Source organism: Schistocerca americana, chromosome 11 (assembly GCF_021461395.2).
Source record: "Schistocerca americana isolate TAMUIC-IGC-003095 chromosome 11, iqSchAmer2.1, whole genome shotgun sequence".
Lineage (NCBI taxonomy): Eukaryota > Metazoa > Arthropoda > Insecta > Orthoptera > Acrididae > Schistocerca > Schistocerca americana.
This window is the reverse complement of record NC_060129.1, coordinates 137,338,668-137,354,694: the sequence shown is the minus strand read 5'-3', so window position 1 is coordinate 137,354,694 and position 16,027 is coordinate 137,338,668. Positions and strand designations below refer to the sequence as shown.

The 16,027-nt window shown below is 45.3% G+C and overlaps 1 protein-coding gene across 1 annotated transcript in view; it reads right to left on the bottom strand.

The window, feature by feature from the left end:
• LOC124553384 (TD and POZ domain-containing protein 1-like) overlaps positions 1-16,027 on the bottom strand; it is a 73,395-nt gene that overhangs the window by 19,727 nt on the left and 37,641 nt on the right. Inside the window, exon 2 of the mRNA XM_047127254.1 lies at positions 1,387-1,960. Coding sequence (XP_046983210.1) covers positions 1,387-1,949 — 563 coding nt within the window. The 5' untranslated portion in view covers positions 1,950-1,960. The remainder of the gene's footprint in view (positions 1-1,386; positions 1,961-16,027) is intronic.

The following is a 16,027-nucleotide window of genomic DNA, read 5'->3' as shown; positions in this document are numbered from 1 at the left end:
AGGAATGGATATCTTTAACAACGACAGTAACAGAAGTTGGAAAGAAAAACGTAGGTACAAAGAAGCTAACTGCGAAGAAACCATGGAAAACATAAGAAATCCTTCCGCTGATCAATCGAAGATATAAGTTCAAAAATATTCAGGAAAATTCAGTAATAGAGAAATATGTCACTTAGGAATGAAATGAATAGGAAGTGCAGAGAAGCTAACGTGAAATGGCTGCACCAAAAATGTGAAGAAATCAAAGAAGAAATGATTCTTGGGACGACTGATGCAGCATATAGAAAAGTCAAAGCAATCTTCCACAGAATTAGAAGCAAGCGTGGTAATATTAAGAGCACAATGGGAATTCCAGTGTTAAATACAGAGGCGAGATCAGATAGTTGGAAAGAGTACACTGAAGGCCTCCCTGATTGGAACAACTTGTCCGATGGCGTGACAGGAGAACAAGCAGGAGTCGGTATGGAAAATATTGGTGATTAGAATCAGAATTTAAAAGCGCTTTGGAAAATTTAAGATCAAAGAAGGCAAAAGGTATAGACAACATTCAATCAGAAGTTCTAAAATCATTGGGAGAGGTGGCAAAAGGTCTATTCTCACTGGTGTGTAGAATGTATGAGTCTAGCAACATACAATCTGACTTTGAAAGAAATATAATCATCACGATTTGGGAGACTGCAAGAGCAGAGAAGTGTGAGAATTATCGCACAATCAGCTTAACAGCTGAAGCATCCACGTTTCTGACAAGGATAATACACAGGAGAATGAAAAGAAAATTGAAGTTCCGTGACGTTGATAGGATTTGTGGTCTTGGAGAAAGCGTTCGGCAATATCAAGTGGTTCAAGATGTTAGAAATTCAGACAAAAATACATGTACGCTATAGGAGAAGTCAAGTAATTAGCAATATGTACAAGAGGCAAGAAGGTAAAATAAGAGTGAAAGACCAAGAATGAAGTACTCGGATTAAAAAGGGTGTCTGACAGGGATGTAATCCTTCGCCCCTACTGTTCAGTCTATACATCGAAGAAGCGATGACGGAAATAATGGAAAGATTGAAGAGTGGAATTAAAATTCAGGGTGAAATGATATAAGATTTGCTGATGACCGATTCTCTCAGTGACAGTGAAGAAGAATTACAGGGTTTGCTGAATGGAATGAACAGTCTAATGAGTACAGAATATGGAATCAGAGTAAATCAGAGAAAGGCGAAATTGATAAGAAGCAGTAGAAGTGGAAACAGTGAGAGACTTAGCATCGTGACTGACGATCATTAAGTAGATGACGTTAAGGTGCTATGCAATGTAGGCAGCAAAGAAACCCATGACGAACAAAGCAAGGACGACGTCAAATTCACACTAGCACTGCCAAAAAGGGAATTTGCTTACCAGGCTTCTGCTGGTGGCCCTCCGACCATACTGCTGACTTCAATGACTTCTTGCGGGTACTCGAGCACAGCGTCCGCCCAGCCCCGCGTGGCCATCACCTGCAGGTGGTCCTTTATGAAGGCGACGGCAGCCCTGGTGGCGTCCGGGCACGAGTGCCTCACTGCCGTGACGGCCGTCGCCGCTGCGGTCTCGACGGCCAACTGCGAGATCAGCTGCCGCTCACAGGCAGCCTTCAGGGCCGACAAGCCGTACTTCTCGGCCACTGCCAGCAACTGGTGGGCCGTGTCGGGCAGCTGGGGGGCCTGCAGGGTATACGCGTAGGCCACCAGGAGCCTCAGCACCGGGCCCTCCACGTCGTCGATGCTCACCTGGCCGCAGCTGGCCTCCAGCATGTCGTGCGCGAACATCGCTGCGAACACGGGGCTCGCGGCTGCCAACACGGCCCTGTGAGCCGCCACCCTCGTCTCGCCCGCCACCAGCGTCACCAGGGCGCCGTCACCCCCGTCTAGCAGGGCGGCCAGGGCCTCGGTTGTGGTGTTCCGAACCTCCGTAACTGCCGACATGGTGGGTGGTCCTGAAACACAGTGCCACTGAGCAGCCCTCACACTGCACCCTTAACACTTGTACGAGGCGCATGCATACCTGTATGAAACAGCAGCTGTGAAAGTGTTGTCCACCCTAAATCAATTGCAACGTCACCAGTTTCCTTAAAATGACAAGGGCCCGTACTGCTTCATGATCACCTAAGGTTTGTAACTACCACTGCGGTGCTACGATAGACTGCTTTCACCTTCTAAAAATGTTATCGTTCTCAGTCAAAAGATGGTTTATTTATGTCATAGCAAAAAAATTAGCAAAGCAACAAACGTGTTTCAGCCATAAAGTTACACGACTTATATTTAAATCCAAGTTGGTGGCACCTCTAACTAGGAAAAATTTTCTTCCTCCTTATCTCAAGTTCCTCAGATCCGTGACACCTGATCAGAAGCAATGTACATCTAATGCAGAAATCAGTTTCCTCGGTGAATGTCTCAGGGTAGGCACGATTAAACTTGACCGGCCACCGTGGCCGAGTGGTTCTAGGCGCTTCAATCCGGAACCACGCGCCTGCTACGGTCACAGGTTCAAATCCTGCCTCGGGCATGGGTGTGTGTGATGTCCTTAGGTTAGTTAGGTTTAAGTAGTTCTAGGTTCTATTGGACTGATGACCTCCGATGTTAAGTCCCATAGAGGTCAGAGCCATTTGAGCGGTTTTGAACCACTAGTCTAAATTCATTGGTATGTTTAACTCTCCTTTGAACAGATTGATACCTGCGTCTTCTTTCTTCAGAAAAAGATGCAGCGCCCACCTCCGTGGTAAAGAATGCTGCATAATACAATCATAAATCATGTCGCCATTTTATCCGATTGTTGCGAGCTATGGTGTGTGTACCCAGGTATTTCCAGGTTGAGCAGTTTAGGAATGAAACTCGTTGCCTCCATTTCCAGAACGTGTGTTGTGGAACTTTCGCACAAATATAAATTTGCATCTCCTTTTGGCGTGGACGTGTTTGTAGAGCATCTTTGCCCCACAGAACGTTCGGGTACTTATTAGATGACACATACGTCATGGCTAAACCAAAGTAAGCTCCATCACAGCTCCGACATCACTCTTGACTCTCCTGGTCGTATGAGGGGGCAAACGACGGAGTCAGTGAAATAGTTCCACACCCTACAGTGTAAACTGGCTTCCGAAATTCAGACAAGTGGGTTTTGCGAGAACGGCGTCCACTTTTTTCGAAAAGTGCCGAATCAGAATCTCCATTCCACCAGCGTAAGACGTCTGCCGGACCGTTACGGTGCTAGCAGAGCGCCTAAGAATTCGTCCGAAGGCTTCTGTCGCGCCCGCCCGACTTGGATCGAGACGCCGAGGCAGTGCTGAACAGAGCGTAGCGCCGGAGGTCAGCGCAGGGTCGCAGGCCAACACGTACACTGCAGGCTTCTGGAAGCCACCCGACCAACCCAAGTCTTCCTTTCCCATCCCTCGTTAGTTAGTTGTACATTTGTTTCCGTTTTATGTCGCTTTGTGGTTTTTTCGCCTCCCCATACAAAGTATGCACTCAATGTTATAGGCTCAAAAATTTGGACACTGGCGTTGTAATCGCATAATGAACGACTTTTTACTGTTGTTTAAAGGCGTTGTTACTGTATTTTCCTACACCCAAGTGGTGTTGCATGTCAATAAACTAAGTGGTAAAAGCTGTAAAGCCGTTCACATTTCCATACGGTCTTCGAGCATCGACATGTTCCTCGTCTAAGAAACAGACGTCATTGTCTTATAAATCTTTAATGTATCCCGAGATCAGTGGTGTAGTTTTCTACTTTATTGTGACACTCGCAATGCGACTGTAGTTTAGACTGAGCTTTCGCAGATTCTTTCACTCAAACGGTTTTCTAGGTAATCACAAACTTGCCAAGATACTGAGCGGGATCGCGTCTGAATTATTAGTAGACAGAGAGCCATGGTCCCGATCACCTTCAGCATATTTTGGAGACACAATCTTCGTACGTGTCTGCGCCATGTAACTGGCAGAGAAACGTGTGTGAAATGCAAGTAGTGGCCTGCAGGAGGAGCTGGCCACTGTTCGCGAACAGCTGAACGTGTTGATGGCCGTGGTCAGCCGTCTTCAGGCTGCTGCCTCTGAGTGTAGCGGCAGTGGGGAGTCTGGTGCGTCGCAAGGTACACCCCAGGTGTTACACATGCGTCACCCACTGACCCTGCTGTCGAGACATCTTCGCGGGTACAGGGCGCGGTTGGGCCACCCTCTCCCCAAGGGGAGCGGCGGTTTCAGCGTCGTTCGCGGCGCACGAGGCGGAGGGTCAATGTGGAGGCTGGCCGTGTGGCAACGCCCGATCTGCCTGTGAGTGGACATGTGGCTGCTCCTTCAAGGTCCGAGCAGGCACACGGGGGGAGGGGTTTATTAGTTATTGGGAGCTCCAACGTTAGGCGGGTGATGGAGCCCCTTAGGATAGCAGAAAGGTCGGGGAAGAAGGCCAGTGTTCACTCTGCTTGCCGGGGGGTCTCATCCGAGATGTGGAGGAGGCCCTGCCTGCGGCGATAGAGAGCATTGGGTGCACCCGATTGCAAATTGTTGCTCATGTCGGCACCAATGACTCCTGCCGTCTGGGTTCAGAGGTCATCCTCAGTTCGTACAGGCGGTTGGCGGAATTGGTGAAGGCAGAAAGCCTCGCTCGCGGGGTAGAATCAGAGCTAACTATTTGTAGTATCGTTCCCAGAACCGATCGCGGTCCTCTGGTTTGGAGCCGAGTGGAAGGCTTAAACCAGAGGCTCAGACGATTCTGCGGAGATTTGGGGTGCAAATTTCTCGACCTCCGCTATCGGGTGGAGAAACGTAGGGCCCCCTGAATAGGTCAGGCGTGCACTACACGTGAAGCGGCTACAAGGGTAGCGGACTATGTGTGGAGTGCACATGGGGGTTTTTTAGGTTAGAGAATTCCCTCCCTAGGCCTGACAGGATGCCTCCTGAGACGCGGCAAGGTAGGAGTAGGCAAAATGCAACAGGGAATAACAATATTAATGTGCTAATAGTAAACTGCAAGAGCGTCTATAGAGAGGTCCCAGAACTGTTCTCATTAATAAACGGTCATAACGCCCATATAGTACTAGGGACAAAGTTGGCTGAAACTAGACGTAAACAGTAATTAAATCCTAAACTTTGATTGGAATGTATACCGCAGAGACAGGCTGGACAGTCAAGGGGGGAGGCGTGTTTATAGTGATAAGAAGTGCTATAGTATCGAAGGAAATTGACGGAGATCCGGAATGTGAAATGATTTGGGTGTAGGTCACGGTTAAAGCAGGCTCAGACATGGTAATTGGATGTCTCTATAGGCCCCCTGGCTCAGCAGCTGTTGTGGCTGAGCACCTGAAGGATAATTTAAAAAATATTTCGAGTAGATTTCCCCACAATGTTATAGTTCTGGGTGGAGATTTTAATTTGCCGGATATAGACTGGGAGACTGAAACATAGATAACGGGTGGCAGGGACAAAGAATCCAGTGAAATTTTTGTAAGTGCTTTATCTGAAAACTACCTTGAGCAGTTAACAGAGAACTGACTCGTGGCGATAACATATTGGACCACCTGGTGACAAACAGACCCGAACTATTTGAAACAGTTAACGCAGAACAGGGAATCGGCCATCATAAAGCGGTTACGGCATCGATGATTTCAGCCGTAAATAGAAATATTAAAAAAGGTAGGAAGATTTTTCTGTTTAGCAAAAGTGACAAAAAGCAGATTACATAGTACCTGACGGCTCAACACAAAAGTTTTGTCTCACGTACAGATAGTGTTGAGGATCAGAGGACAAAGTTCAAAACCATCGTACAATATGCGTTAGATGAGTATGTGCCAAGCAAGATCGTTAGAGATGGGAAAGAGCCACCGTGGTACAACAACCGAGTTAGAAAATTGCGGAAGCAAAGGGAACTTCACAGCAAACATAAACATAGCCAAAGAGCCTTGCAGACAAACAAAAATTACGCGAAGCGAAATGTAGTGTGAGGAGGGCTATGCGAGAGGCGTTCAATCAATTCCAAAGTAAAGTTCTATGTACTGGCTTGGCAGAAAATCCTAAGAAATTTTGGTCCTATGTCAAAGCGGTAGGCGGATCAAAACAATGTCCAGACACTCTGCGACCTAAATGGTACTGAAACAGAGGATGACAGACTAAAGGCCGAAATACTGACTTTTTCCAAAGCTGTTTCACAGAGGAAGACTGCACTGTAGTTCATTCTCTAGATTGTCGTACAGATGACAAAATGGTAGATATCGAAATAGACGACAGAGGGATAGAGAAACAAAATCGCTCAAAAGAGGAAAGGCTGCTGGACATGATGGGATACCAGTTCGATTTTACACAGAGTACGCGAAGGAACTTGCCCCCCTTCTTGCAGCTCTGTACCGTAGGTCTCTACAAGAGCGTAGCGTTCCAAAGGATTGGAAAAGGGCACAGGTCATCCCCGTTTTCCAAGAAGGGACGTCTAACAGATGTGCACAACTATAGACCTGTATCTCTAACGCCGATCAGTTGTAGAATTTTGAAACATGTATTCTGTTCGAGTATAATGACTTTTCTGGAATCTTGAAATCTACTCTGTAGGAATCAGCACGGGTTTCGAAAAAGACGGTCGTGTGAAACGCAGCTCGCGCTATTCGTCCACGAGACTCAGAGGGCCATAGACACGGGTTCACAGGTAGATGCCGTGTTTCTTGACTTCCGCAAGGCGTTCGATACAGTTCCCCACAGTCGTTTAATGAACAAAGTAAGAGCATATGGACTATCAGACCAATTGTGTGATTGGATTGAGGAGTTCCTAGATAATAGAACGCAGCATGTCATTCTCAATGGAGAGAAGTCTTCCGAAGTAAGAGTGATTTCAGGTAAGCCAGGGGAGTGTCATAGGACCGTTGCTATTCACTATGTACATAAATGACCTGGTGGATGACATCGGAAGTTCACTGAGGCTTTTTGCAGATGATGCTGTGGTGTATCGAGAGGTTGTAACAATGGAAAATTGTACTGAAATGCAGGAGGATCTGCAGCGAATTGACGCATGGTGCAGGGAATGGCAATTGAATCTCAATGTAGACAAGTGTAATGTGCTGCGAATACATAGAAAGATAGATCCCTTATCATTTAGTTACAAAATAGCAGGTCAGCAACTGGAAGCAGTTAAAATTATCTGGGAGTACGCATTAGGAGTGATTTAAAATGGAATGATCATATAGTTGATCGTCGGTAAAGCAGATGCCATTCATTGGAACAATCCTAAGGAAATGCAATCCGAAAACAAAGGTTACAGTACGCTTGTCCGCCCACTGCTTGAATACTGCTCAGCAGTGTGGGATCCGTACCAGATAGGGTTGATAGAAGAGATAGAGAAGATCCAACGGAGAGCGGCGCGCTTCGTTACAGGATCATTTAGTAATCGCAAAAGCGTTATGGAGATAGATAAACTCCAGTGGAAGACTCTGCAGGAGAGACGCTCAGTAGCTCGGTACGGGCTTTTGTTAAAGTTTCGAGAACATACATTCACCGAACAGTCAAGCAGTATATTGCTCCCTCCTACGTATATCTCGCGAAGAGACCGTGAGGATAAAATCAGAGAGATTAGAGCCCACACAGAAGCATACCGACAATCCTCCTTTCCACGAACAATACGAGGCTGGAATAGAAGGGAGAACCGATAGCGGTACCCAAGGTACCCTCCGCCACACACCGTCAGGTGGCTTGCGGAGTACAGATGTAGATGTAGATATGCAGGGCGCGGGGGTGAGACACTCTGGACTCACATTCGGGAGGACAGTGGTTCGACCACACACCGTGCAGCGGTCTGCAGCAGGTCTGCAGACCAAGGACGAATGAGTGGATGTGGCTGCTTGTCATTTGTGTCTTCTGCACCGGTTTTCTGTTTGCTGTCCACCCACACAGGTTTTTCTTCATAGAGTGTCTCTCAATACGAGTGCCGTGATGGTGCCCTAGGAGAGGCATGACCTTTAAGGTAGCCCTACCGGTCTTCATTACCGAATGTTCCACAAATTGCAACAGGTATTTACTTGTCGGTGTGTCGTTTCCCAGAAAAACCGTGAGGAAGTGGTCTCATTTCGTCCATCATTAAAGTTGTTTACAAGCTTTCCAATGAGTACGACTTGCATTAAACTACTTTTCAATATTATATAATTTCCAATGGTGGTCATGTTTTCTTCTACAGAGTAATTTCCGTGTGTGGGTCTCACAAGTCAGAAACGATTTCACGGTGCCATCAATTTGGAATCTTTACAGTTGCCTCATCAGTATGAATTGCAGACTTCTTTATTCTTTTTCCATCCGAATTAGAAATTAATCAGCGAAAGAACTACGCCCTCTTGGTTTATTAATGACTAAACATTTGGCTGAGCTTTTGATATATTATCAATTTCTTCCACCCCTGAGAGGCGTTTTTGATGTGATGGGGCTTCCACTGTAATTCCACATGTCTGATGGCATCTGGTCTTTATCAACCAACTGGTCTAGAAATAGTCAAATAATCGACGAAACTAGTTTTTCAGACAGTATTTTCTGAATAGACAGCCAACCATGGTCCAATATTTCTAAGACAATATATCGTAGTCCGGATAGATTGTTAGGTAACAATGTCTTTCTTAGTTTTTCTTAAGAGGGGACTTCTTTCCACGTTGATTAAAATGAAAATTGCAACTCGTAATCTCTGGTTCAGGAAATAATTTTCCAGCTGATGGGAATGGACATTAGCAACTTCCAGAGTCGTTATGAGAGAACAAGGTTCGATCCGAGCACATTTTTATTTGCCAAATAATAGTAATTATTAGGACTGTATAGTATGTCTCAAATAGTGAGGTGCATTCTGACTCCTAACGTGTACACAATTATCTTTCATGATTCAAACCAACTGTTAGCAGTGGTTAAATTGTGCTCTGTGCAAAATTCTGCCAGGCAGCTTCCCCTTTCATTCCCTTAATTCAATTCATTTTCCTCCAACTTTCCTTCCACTTCGTATTCCGACTATCAATTTCGAGTGCCGCATCACAAGTTTTCATCTCGCTTAAAGATCTGAGCAATTTCTCCTCTCTCAAAAAGCATTTCCTTAATCTCTTCGTCATTTTCGGAACTAGTTGACGTGCAAGCCAGTACTTCTGTAACTGGTTTGGCTGTGTGTCTGTCCTGGCTGTGGTAGCGACTTCACTGTGCTGCTCAGATAGCAGTAAGATGTTAGTGTTTTCGGCCGAGAACGATATTAGATTTCCAGTGACCTCAGGGAGAAATCTAAGGAGGAGCTATTCTCAAACACACGCATTTCTTGCTACCAGATGCTGAGAAGAAGACAGGCATTGTGAAGAATCTAGCCACATCAAGATAAAGGACCCAGATTAAAATACATAAGCACAATCATCGTCCAACTGAGCTACTTATAAAATTACGGGGGCGTTCGATCTGCAAGGCTACACTTTTTTCTCGGCCAATTTCAGTTGGAAAAATGCGAAATTTTGTGAGACATCGTGGAACATTTCTGCTTCAGCCCCTACAGCTTCATAGAATTCCATCAGCTGACAGCACCATAAGTAGCCTCCAAAATGGCGTCTGTAAAGGAGGTGCGACCCAAGCTGAGAGCGGTCACCGAGTTTCTTTCGGATGAAAACCAGAGCATCGGAGATCTTCATATCCGCTTGCAGAATGTCTGAGGAGATTTGGCAGTGAAGAGAAGCACCGTGAGTCGTAGTGCGAGGTGTCTGTCAGCGTCAGGAGAGCTTACTGGTGATCCACGCCTGGCCTAGCAGCGCCATTGTCGCAGCAAGGTTGTGCACATCTGGCCGACCTCCACGTGTCGGTCAGCTGCAGACGGCTGTGACTCCTGCGATGTGGGGACGTGCTCTCATTCAGGGTGACCGGTGGATCACTCACAGCTGAACAACCCGCATCTCGCACCTTCCGACTTCCGTCTGTTTGGTCCAACGAAGGATGCACTCCACGGCAAGCAGTACACGGATGACGGGCAGGTCACTGATGCAGCAAGACGTGAGTGGCTGATCAACTGTTTATTCACTCTGTCAGTTGAATGAAACAACCAGATGAAACTGGGCATGTCAGCTATATGAACACTTTTTCAACCACTCTCTGGGTTTGCAATGTAGCTAATTATTACGAATTGTCATCTTACATCGAAAGCGTAGCTTACCACGGAGCTGGGAGGAGAGCAGAATTTTGGTTCTCACGCTGGAACAGCTGATTTCAAGTGAATAACTTCAGTACTTTCGGAGATATAAATTTTTACCTAAGGGACAACTGATGAATTCATCTATAGCATCAATTGAAACTACAACCAGAAGTACAGGTCCATAAGATCTAATTGTCTGGAATTTTCTTTCGTTTCATTACCACAGATTTCTGACTAAATAAAAAGTAGTTTGGAAAATAATTATTTCATCGTGTTTTGGTTATTTAAGTGTTTTGCAGGGTCTGAGGAATGAAATGGCACATAATTTAAGGTCGTGGCTAGGTTCAATGAAGATAAAATAATCATGTTTTTCGTTCTAGTATGGATTAATTCACAATACGAAAGATGCAGCAAAATTCAATGTTAGATACAAACTGGAAGGCGCATAAAGAATCATGTATCATTGCCTATAATGGAGGTATTAAAGATAATTATAGATCATTCTCAAGTTGTGTTTTGTTTCATGGAAATTCCAATTAGTGACGTTGGATATTGAAAATCGAGAAGAGATTTGGCCTTTATGTTTCAGTTAATGTGTTTATTGGAAATAATAAATGAATCATCAAGTATAAATGTGATTTGGACGCTTGGGAGACAGAACACGTATAAATAAACCTGAGATCACTGGTGTGCAAGTCGCTGAGCGAGTCCCTCGCCTGTCTTCCCTCAGGACACCTCTTCTGGTTTGTATCTAACATTGTGTTCTGCTGTATCCCTCCTATATTCAGAGTTAATCCATGCTACATCTGAAGACGTATTTGCTTGTTCGACCTGCACTGAACCTTGCCATGACCAATAATTTATCCTTTTCCACGTTAAATGTTTCTAATCTTTACTCCAATATTAGGATTTCATTTTAAAAAATCACTTTAACCACCAAATGACGTTCACAGTTACGGCCATTAGTAGCAATGCGTGGCCCCATTTGACACATATAACTTGTATCTCAAACACCTAGCTATATCTAGTCTCTGTCCCGAGTTCTCCCCCCTCCCTCCCCCATGAACCATTGACCTTGCCGTTGGTGGGGAGGCTTGCGTGCCTCAGCGATACAGATAGCCGTACCATAGGTGCAACCACAATGGAGGGGTATCTGTTGAGAGGCCAGACAACAAACATGTGGTTCCTGAACAGGGGCAGCAGCCTTTGGTAGCCGCAGGGGCAACAGTCTGGATGATTGACTGATCTGGCCTTCTGACGCTAACCAAAACGGCCATGCTGTTGTGGTACTGTGAACGGCTGAAAGCAAGGGAAACAACAGCTGTAATTTGTCCCGAGGGCATGCAGCTATACTGTGTGGGTAAATGATGGCGTCCTCTTGGGTAAAATATTTCGGAGGTACAATAGTCCCCCATTCGGATCTCCGGGAGGGAACGACTCGAGAGGACGGCGTTATCAGGAGAAAGAAAACTGGCGTTCTACGGATCGGAGCGTGAAATGTCAGATCCCTTAATCGGGCAGGTAGGTTAGAAAATTTAAAAAAGGAAATGGATAGGTTAAAGATAGATATAGTGGGAATCCGTGAAGTTTGGTGGCAGGAGGACCAAGACTTTTGGTCAGGTGAATACTGGGTTATAAATACAAAATCAAATAGGGGTAATGCAGGACTAGGTTTAATAATGAATAAAAAAAAGGAGTGTTTGTAGAATACTACAAACAGCATAGTGAACACATTATTGTGGCCAAGATAGACACGAAGTCCATGCCTACTACAGTAGTACAAGTTTACATGCCAACTAGCTCTGCACATGATGACGAAATTGATCAATTGTATGATGAGATCAAAGAAATTATTCAGCTAGTGAAGGGAGACGAAAATCTAATAGTCATGGATGACTGGAATTCGAGTGTAGGAAAAGGGAGAGAAGGAAACATAGGTGAATATGGATTGGGGGTAACAAACGAAAGAGGAATCCGTCTGGTAGAATTTTGCAGAGAGCATAGCTTAAACATAGCTAACACTTGGTTCAGGAATCATGAAAGAACGCTGTATAGATGGAAGAACCCTGGAGATACTAAAAGGTTTCAGAAAGATTATATAATGGTAAGACAGAGATTTAGGAACCAGGCTTCAAATTGTAAGACATTTCCAGGGGCACATGTGGACTCCGACCACTATCTATTGGTTATGAACTGTAGATTAAAACTGAAGAAACTGCAAAAAGGTGGGAATTTAAGGAGATGGCACCTGGATAAACTGAAAGAACCAGAGGTTGTACAGAGTTTCAGGGAGAGCATAAGGGAACAATTGACAAGAATGTGGGAAATAAATACAGTAGAAGAAGAATGGGTAGCTCTGAGGGATGAAGTAGTGAAGGCAGCAGAGGATCAAGTAGGTAAAAAGACGAGGTCTAGTAGAAATCCGTGGGTAACAGAAGAGATACTGAATTTGATTGATGAAAGGAGAAAATATAAAAATGCAGTAAATGAAGCAGGCAAAAAGGAATACAATCGTCTCAAAAATGAGATCTACAGGAAGCGCAAAATGGTTAAGCAGGGATGCCTAGAGGACAAATTTAAGGATGTAGAGGCTTATCTCACTAGGGTAAGATAGATACTGCCTACAGGAAAATTAAAGAGAGCTTTGGAGAAAAGAGCCACTTGTATGAATATCAAGAGCTCAGATGGAAAACCAGTTCTAAGCAAAGAAGGGAAAGCAGAAAGGTGGAAGGAGTATATAGAGGGTTTATACAGGGGCGATGTTCTGGAGGAAAATATTATGGAAATGGAAGAGGATGCAGATGAAGCTGAAATGGGGGATATGATACTGCGTGAAGAGTTTGACAGAGCACTGTAAAACAAGACCCTGGGAGTAGACAACATTCCATTAGAACTACTGACAGCCTTGGGAGAGCCATTCCTGACAAAACTCTACCATCTGGTGAGCAAGATGTATGAAACAGGCGAAATTCCGTCAGACTTCAAGAAGAATATAATAATTCCAATCCCAAAGAAAGCAGGTGTTGACAGATGTGAAAATTACCGAACTATCAGTTTAATAAGTCACAGCTGCAAAATACTAACGCGAATTCTTTACAGACGAATGGAAAAACTGGTAGAAGCCGACCTCGGGGAAGATCAGTTTGGATTCCGTAGAAATACTGGAACACGTGAGGCAATACTGATCTTTCGACTTATCTTAGAAGAAAGATTAAGGACAGGCAAACCTACGTTTCTAGCATTTGTAGATTTAGAGAAATGCTTTTGACAATATTGAGTGGAATACTCTTTCAAATTCTGAGGTGGCATGAGTAAAATACGGGGAGCGAAAGGCTATTTACAATTTGTACAGAAATCAGATGGCAGTTATAAAGAGTCGAGGGTCATGAAAGGGAAGCAGTAGTTGGGAAGGGAGTGAGACAGGGTTGTAGCCTCTCCCTGATGCTATTCAATCTGTATGTTGACCAAGCAGTAAAGGAAACAAAAGAAAAGTTCGGAGTAGGTATTAAAATCCATGGAGAAGAAATAAAAACTTTGAGGTTCGCCGATGACATTGTAATTCTGTCAGAGACAGCAAAGGACTTGGAAGAGTAGTTGAACGGAATGGATGGTGTCTTGAAAGGAAGATATAAGATGAACATCAACAGAAGCAAAACGAGGATAATGGAATGTAGTCGAATTAAGTCGGGTGATGTTGAGGGTATTAGATTAGGAAATGAGACACTTAAAGTAGTAAAGGAGTTTTGCTATTTAGGGAGTAAAATAACCGATGATGGTCGAAGTAGAAAGGATATAAAATGTAGACTGGCAATGGCAAGGAAAGCGTTTCTCAAGAAGAGGACTTTGTTGACATCGAGTATAGACTTAAGTGTCAGGAAGTCGTTTCTGAAAGTATTTGTTTGGAGTGTAGCCATGTATGGAAGTGAAACATGGACGATAACTAGTTTGGACAAGAAGAGAATAGAAGCTTTCGAAATGTGGTGCTACAGAAGAATGCTGAAGATTAGATGGGTATATCGCATAACTAATGAGGAGGTGCTGAATAGGATTGGGGAGAAGAGACGTTTGTGGCACAACTTGACTAGAAGAAGGGATCGATTGGTAGGGCATGTTTTGAGGCATCAAGGGATCACAAATTTAGCATTGGAGGGCAGTGTGGAGGGTAAAAATGGTAGAGGGAGACCAAGAGATGAATACACTAAGCATATTCACAAGCATGTGGGTTGCAGTAAGTACTGGGAGATGAAGCTTGCACAGGATAGGGTAGCATCGAGAGCTGCATGAAACCAGTCTCAGGACTGAAGACCACAACAACAACAACAACAACAATCTGACTCCCTTCGGGGCTGCATTTTCAGCAAAACAGAAATACGTATTTTTTTATTATTTTCTGACTGAGAAAGCAGATTCCAGTTTTCAGAACATTCTTCATTCCCTTTTCACCCCCTTCCGGGTTGAAATTTGGGGCAATACCTTCCTAGACGACGCGTACAGTGTAAGGTCCGCACCCCCTGAAGACTTCGAGTTCCTCACCTTATCTGACCCGACCCCGTCTAGCAGGGAAGAAGCGAGGAGCGTCCCACACTGCACATCCTACAGCGACTCATGTTCACGGTCGGTGCTGCAGTGTCTGCAGTCTGTGGTTAGCGTCCCAGGTTCGATTCCCGACAGAGTCGCTAGTTTCCTTCTCTCGGGGTCTGGGTGTTTGCGCCGCCCCCGTAACTTCGGGTCATCTCCACCGCCGAGCAGATCGGCCAAGTTGAAGGAAACGGGACGGCTTTCTCCTACAGGCCGAACAACCTCGGGTGCAAATCTCCCGGCCAACACCGCCACCTCAGTCTGTTTCCATGGTTCCGCAGCTCAGTCGGTAAAAACTAAAGCCTTGTAGGACCACTCTAATAAGTGTGTGTGTGTGTGTGTGTGTGTGTGTGTGTGTGTGTGTGTGTGTGTCCGCGCCAGTCCACAGAGAACTTTCACTGTATCTATACCGGAACGAAAAATTTATACAATTACTGTTGTGAAATTATGCCAACATGTACACTTCTGTATGATTTATACAAGCTGAAGGAAACGTTCTTCTGCCTGAAAACTTCATGTGGCGTACACATTTTTTACGCGCCAGTCTTTTCCGACTCAGCGTGAAACATCGCTTCCAAACGATATGAAGCACACGAAATGCACTGTCATGAATGTAACTGTATACCCTCATGTGCATAACCGTAATACGTTATAGTGCTCTTTTCCAACACAGTTCTCTAGTATGAACCAAATCTAAACCTAAATCACCACAAAATTAATATCGTGATGGGGCATGCAGTAAAACTAAGTAACCACCTACAGATCCAAACCTGAGACGACTTTGCGGAATGTGGTGGTGAGTACTTTGTTCAGCGAAGCCGTTCTTCGCTGCGCCGTGACGTTAGTGTTGCTGCTGCCGCCGTCGCCCCCCCCCCCCCCCCCCCCCCCCCGCCACCCAACCTTGTGCTCACAGCAGCCAGTTTCCACCAGCCTCGCCGCGTGACGTCACCGCTGACCCTGGACTGGCGACCCGCAGTTGTCTGCACTGCGCGGACGCCCGCTTCCCGCCCACAAACCGCTGTTCCGCAGCGCCAGCGCGTCTCCTCGAAGCTTCCAGGCTTGCAGCGAAATGACGACGACGAGAAAAATCGAGAAACTGCGGCCAATACAGACGCCTTACCGAGGATCACCCTACCCACGCGCCATTCGCTAGCGTAACAGGAGTGAAAAGACAATATCAAGAGAAATCTTGTCGAGATCAGTATTTTAGTTGGCACTAATGCCCGCTGTGATACTATCCGAAACCGACAAGGTCCCCCCTCCGTTGGTAATTATTGCAGTATTACATCGGCTGCATTCTGGGGCAGGACCAGAAATACGAGGGTAT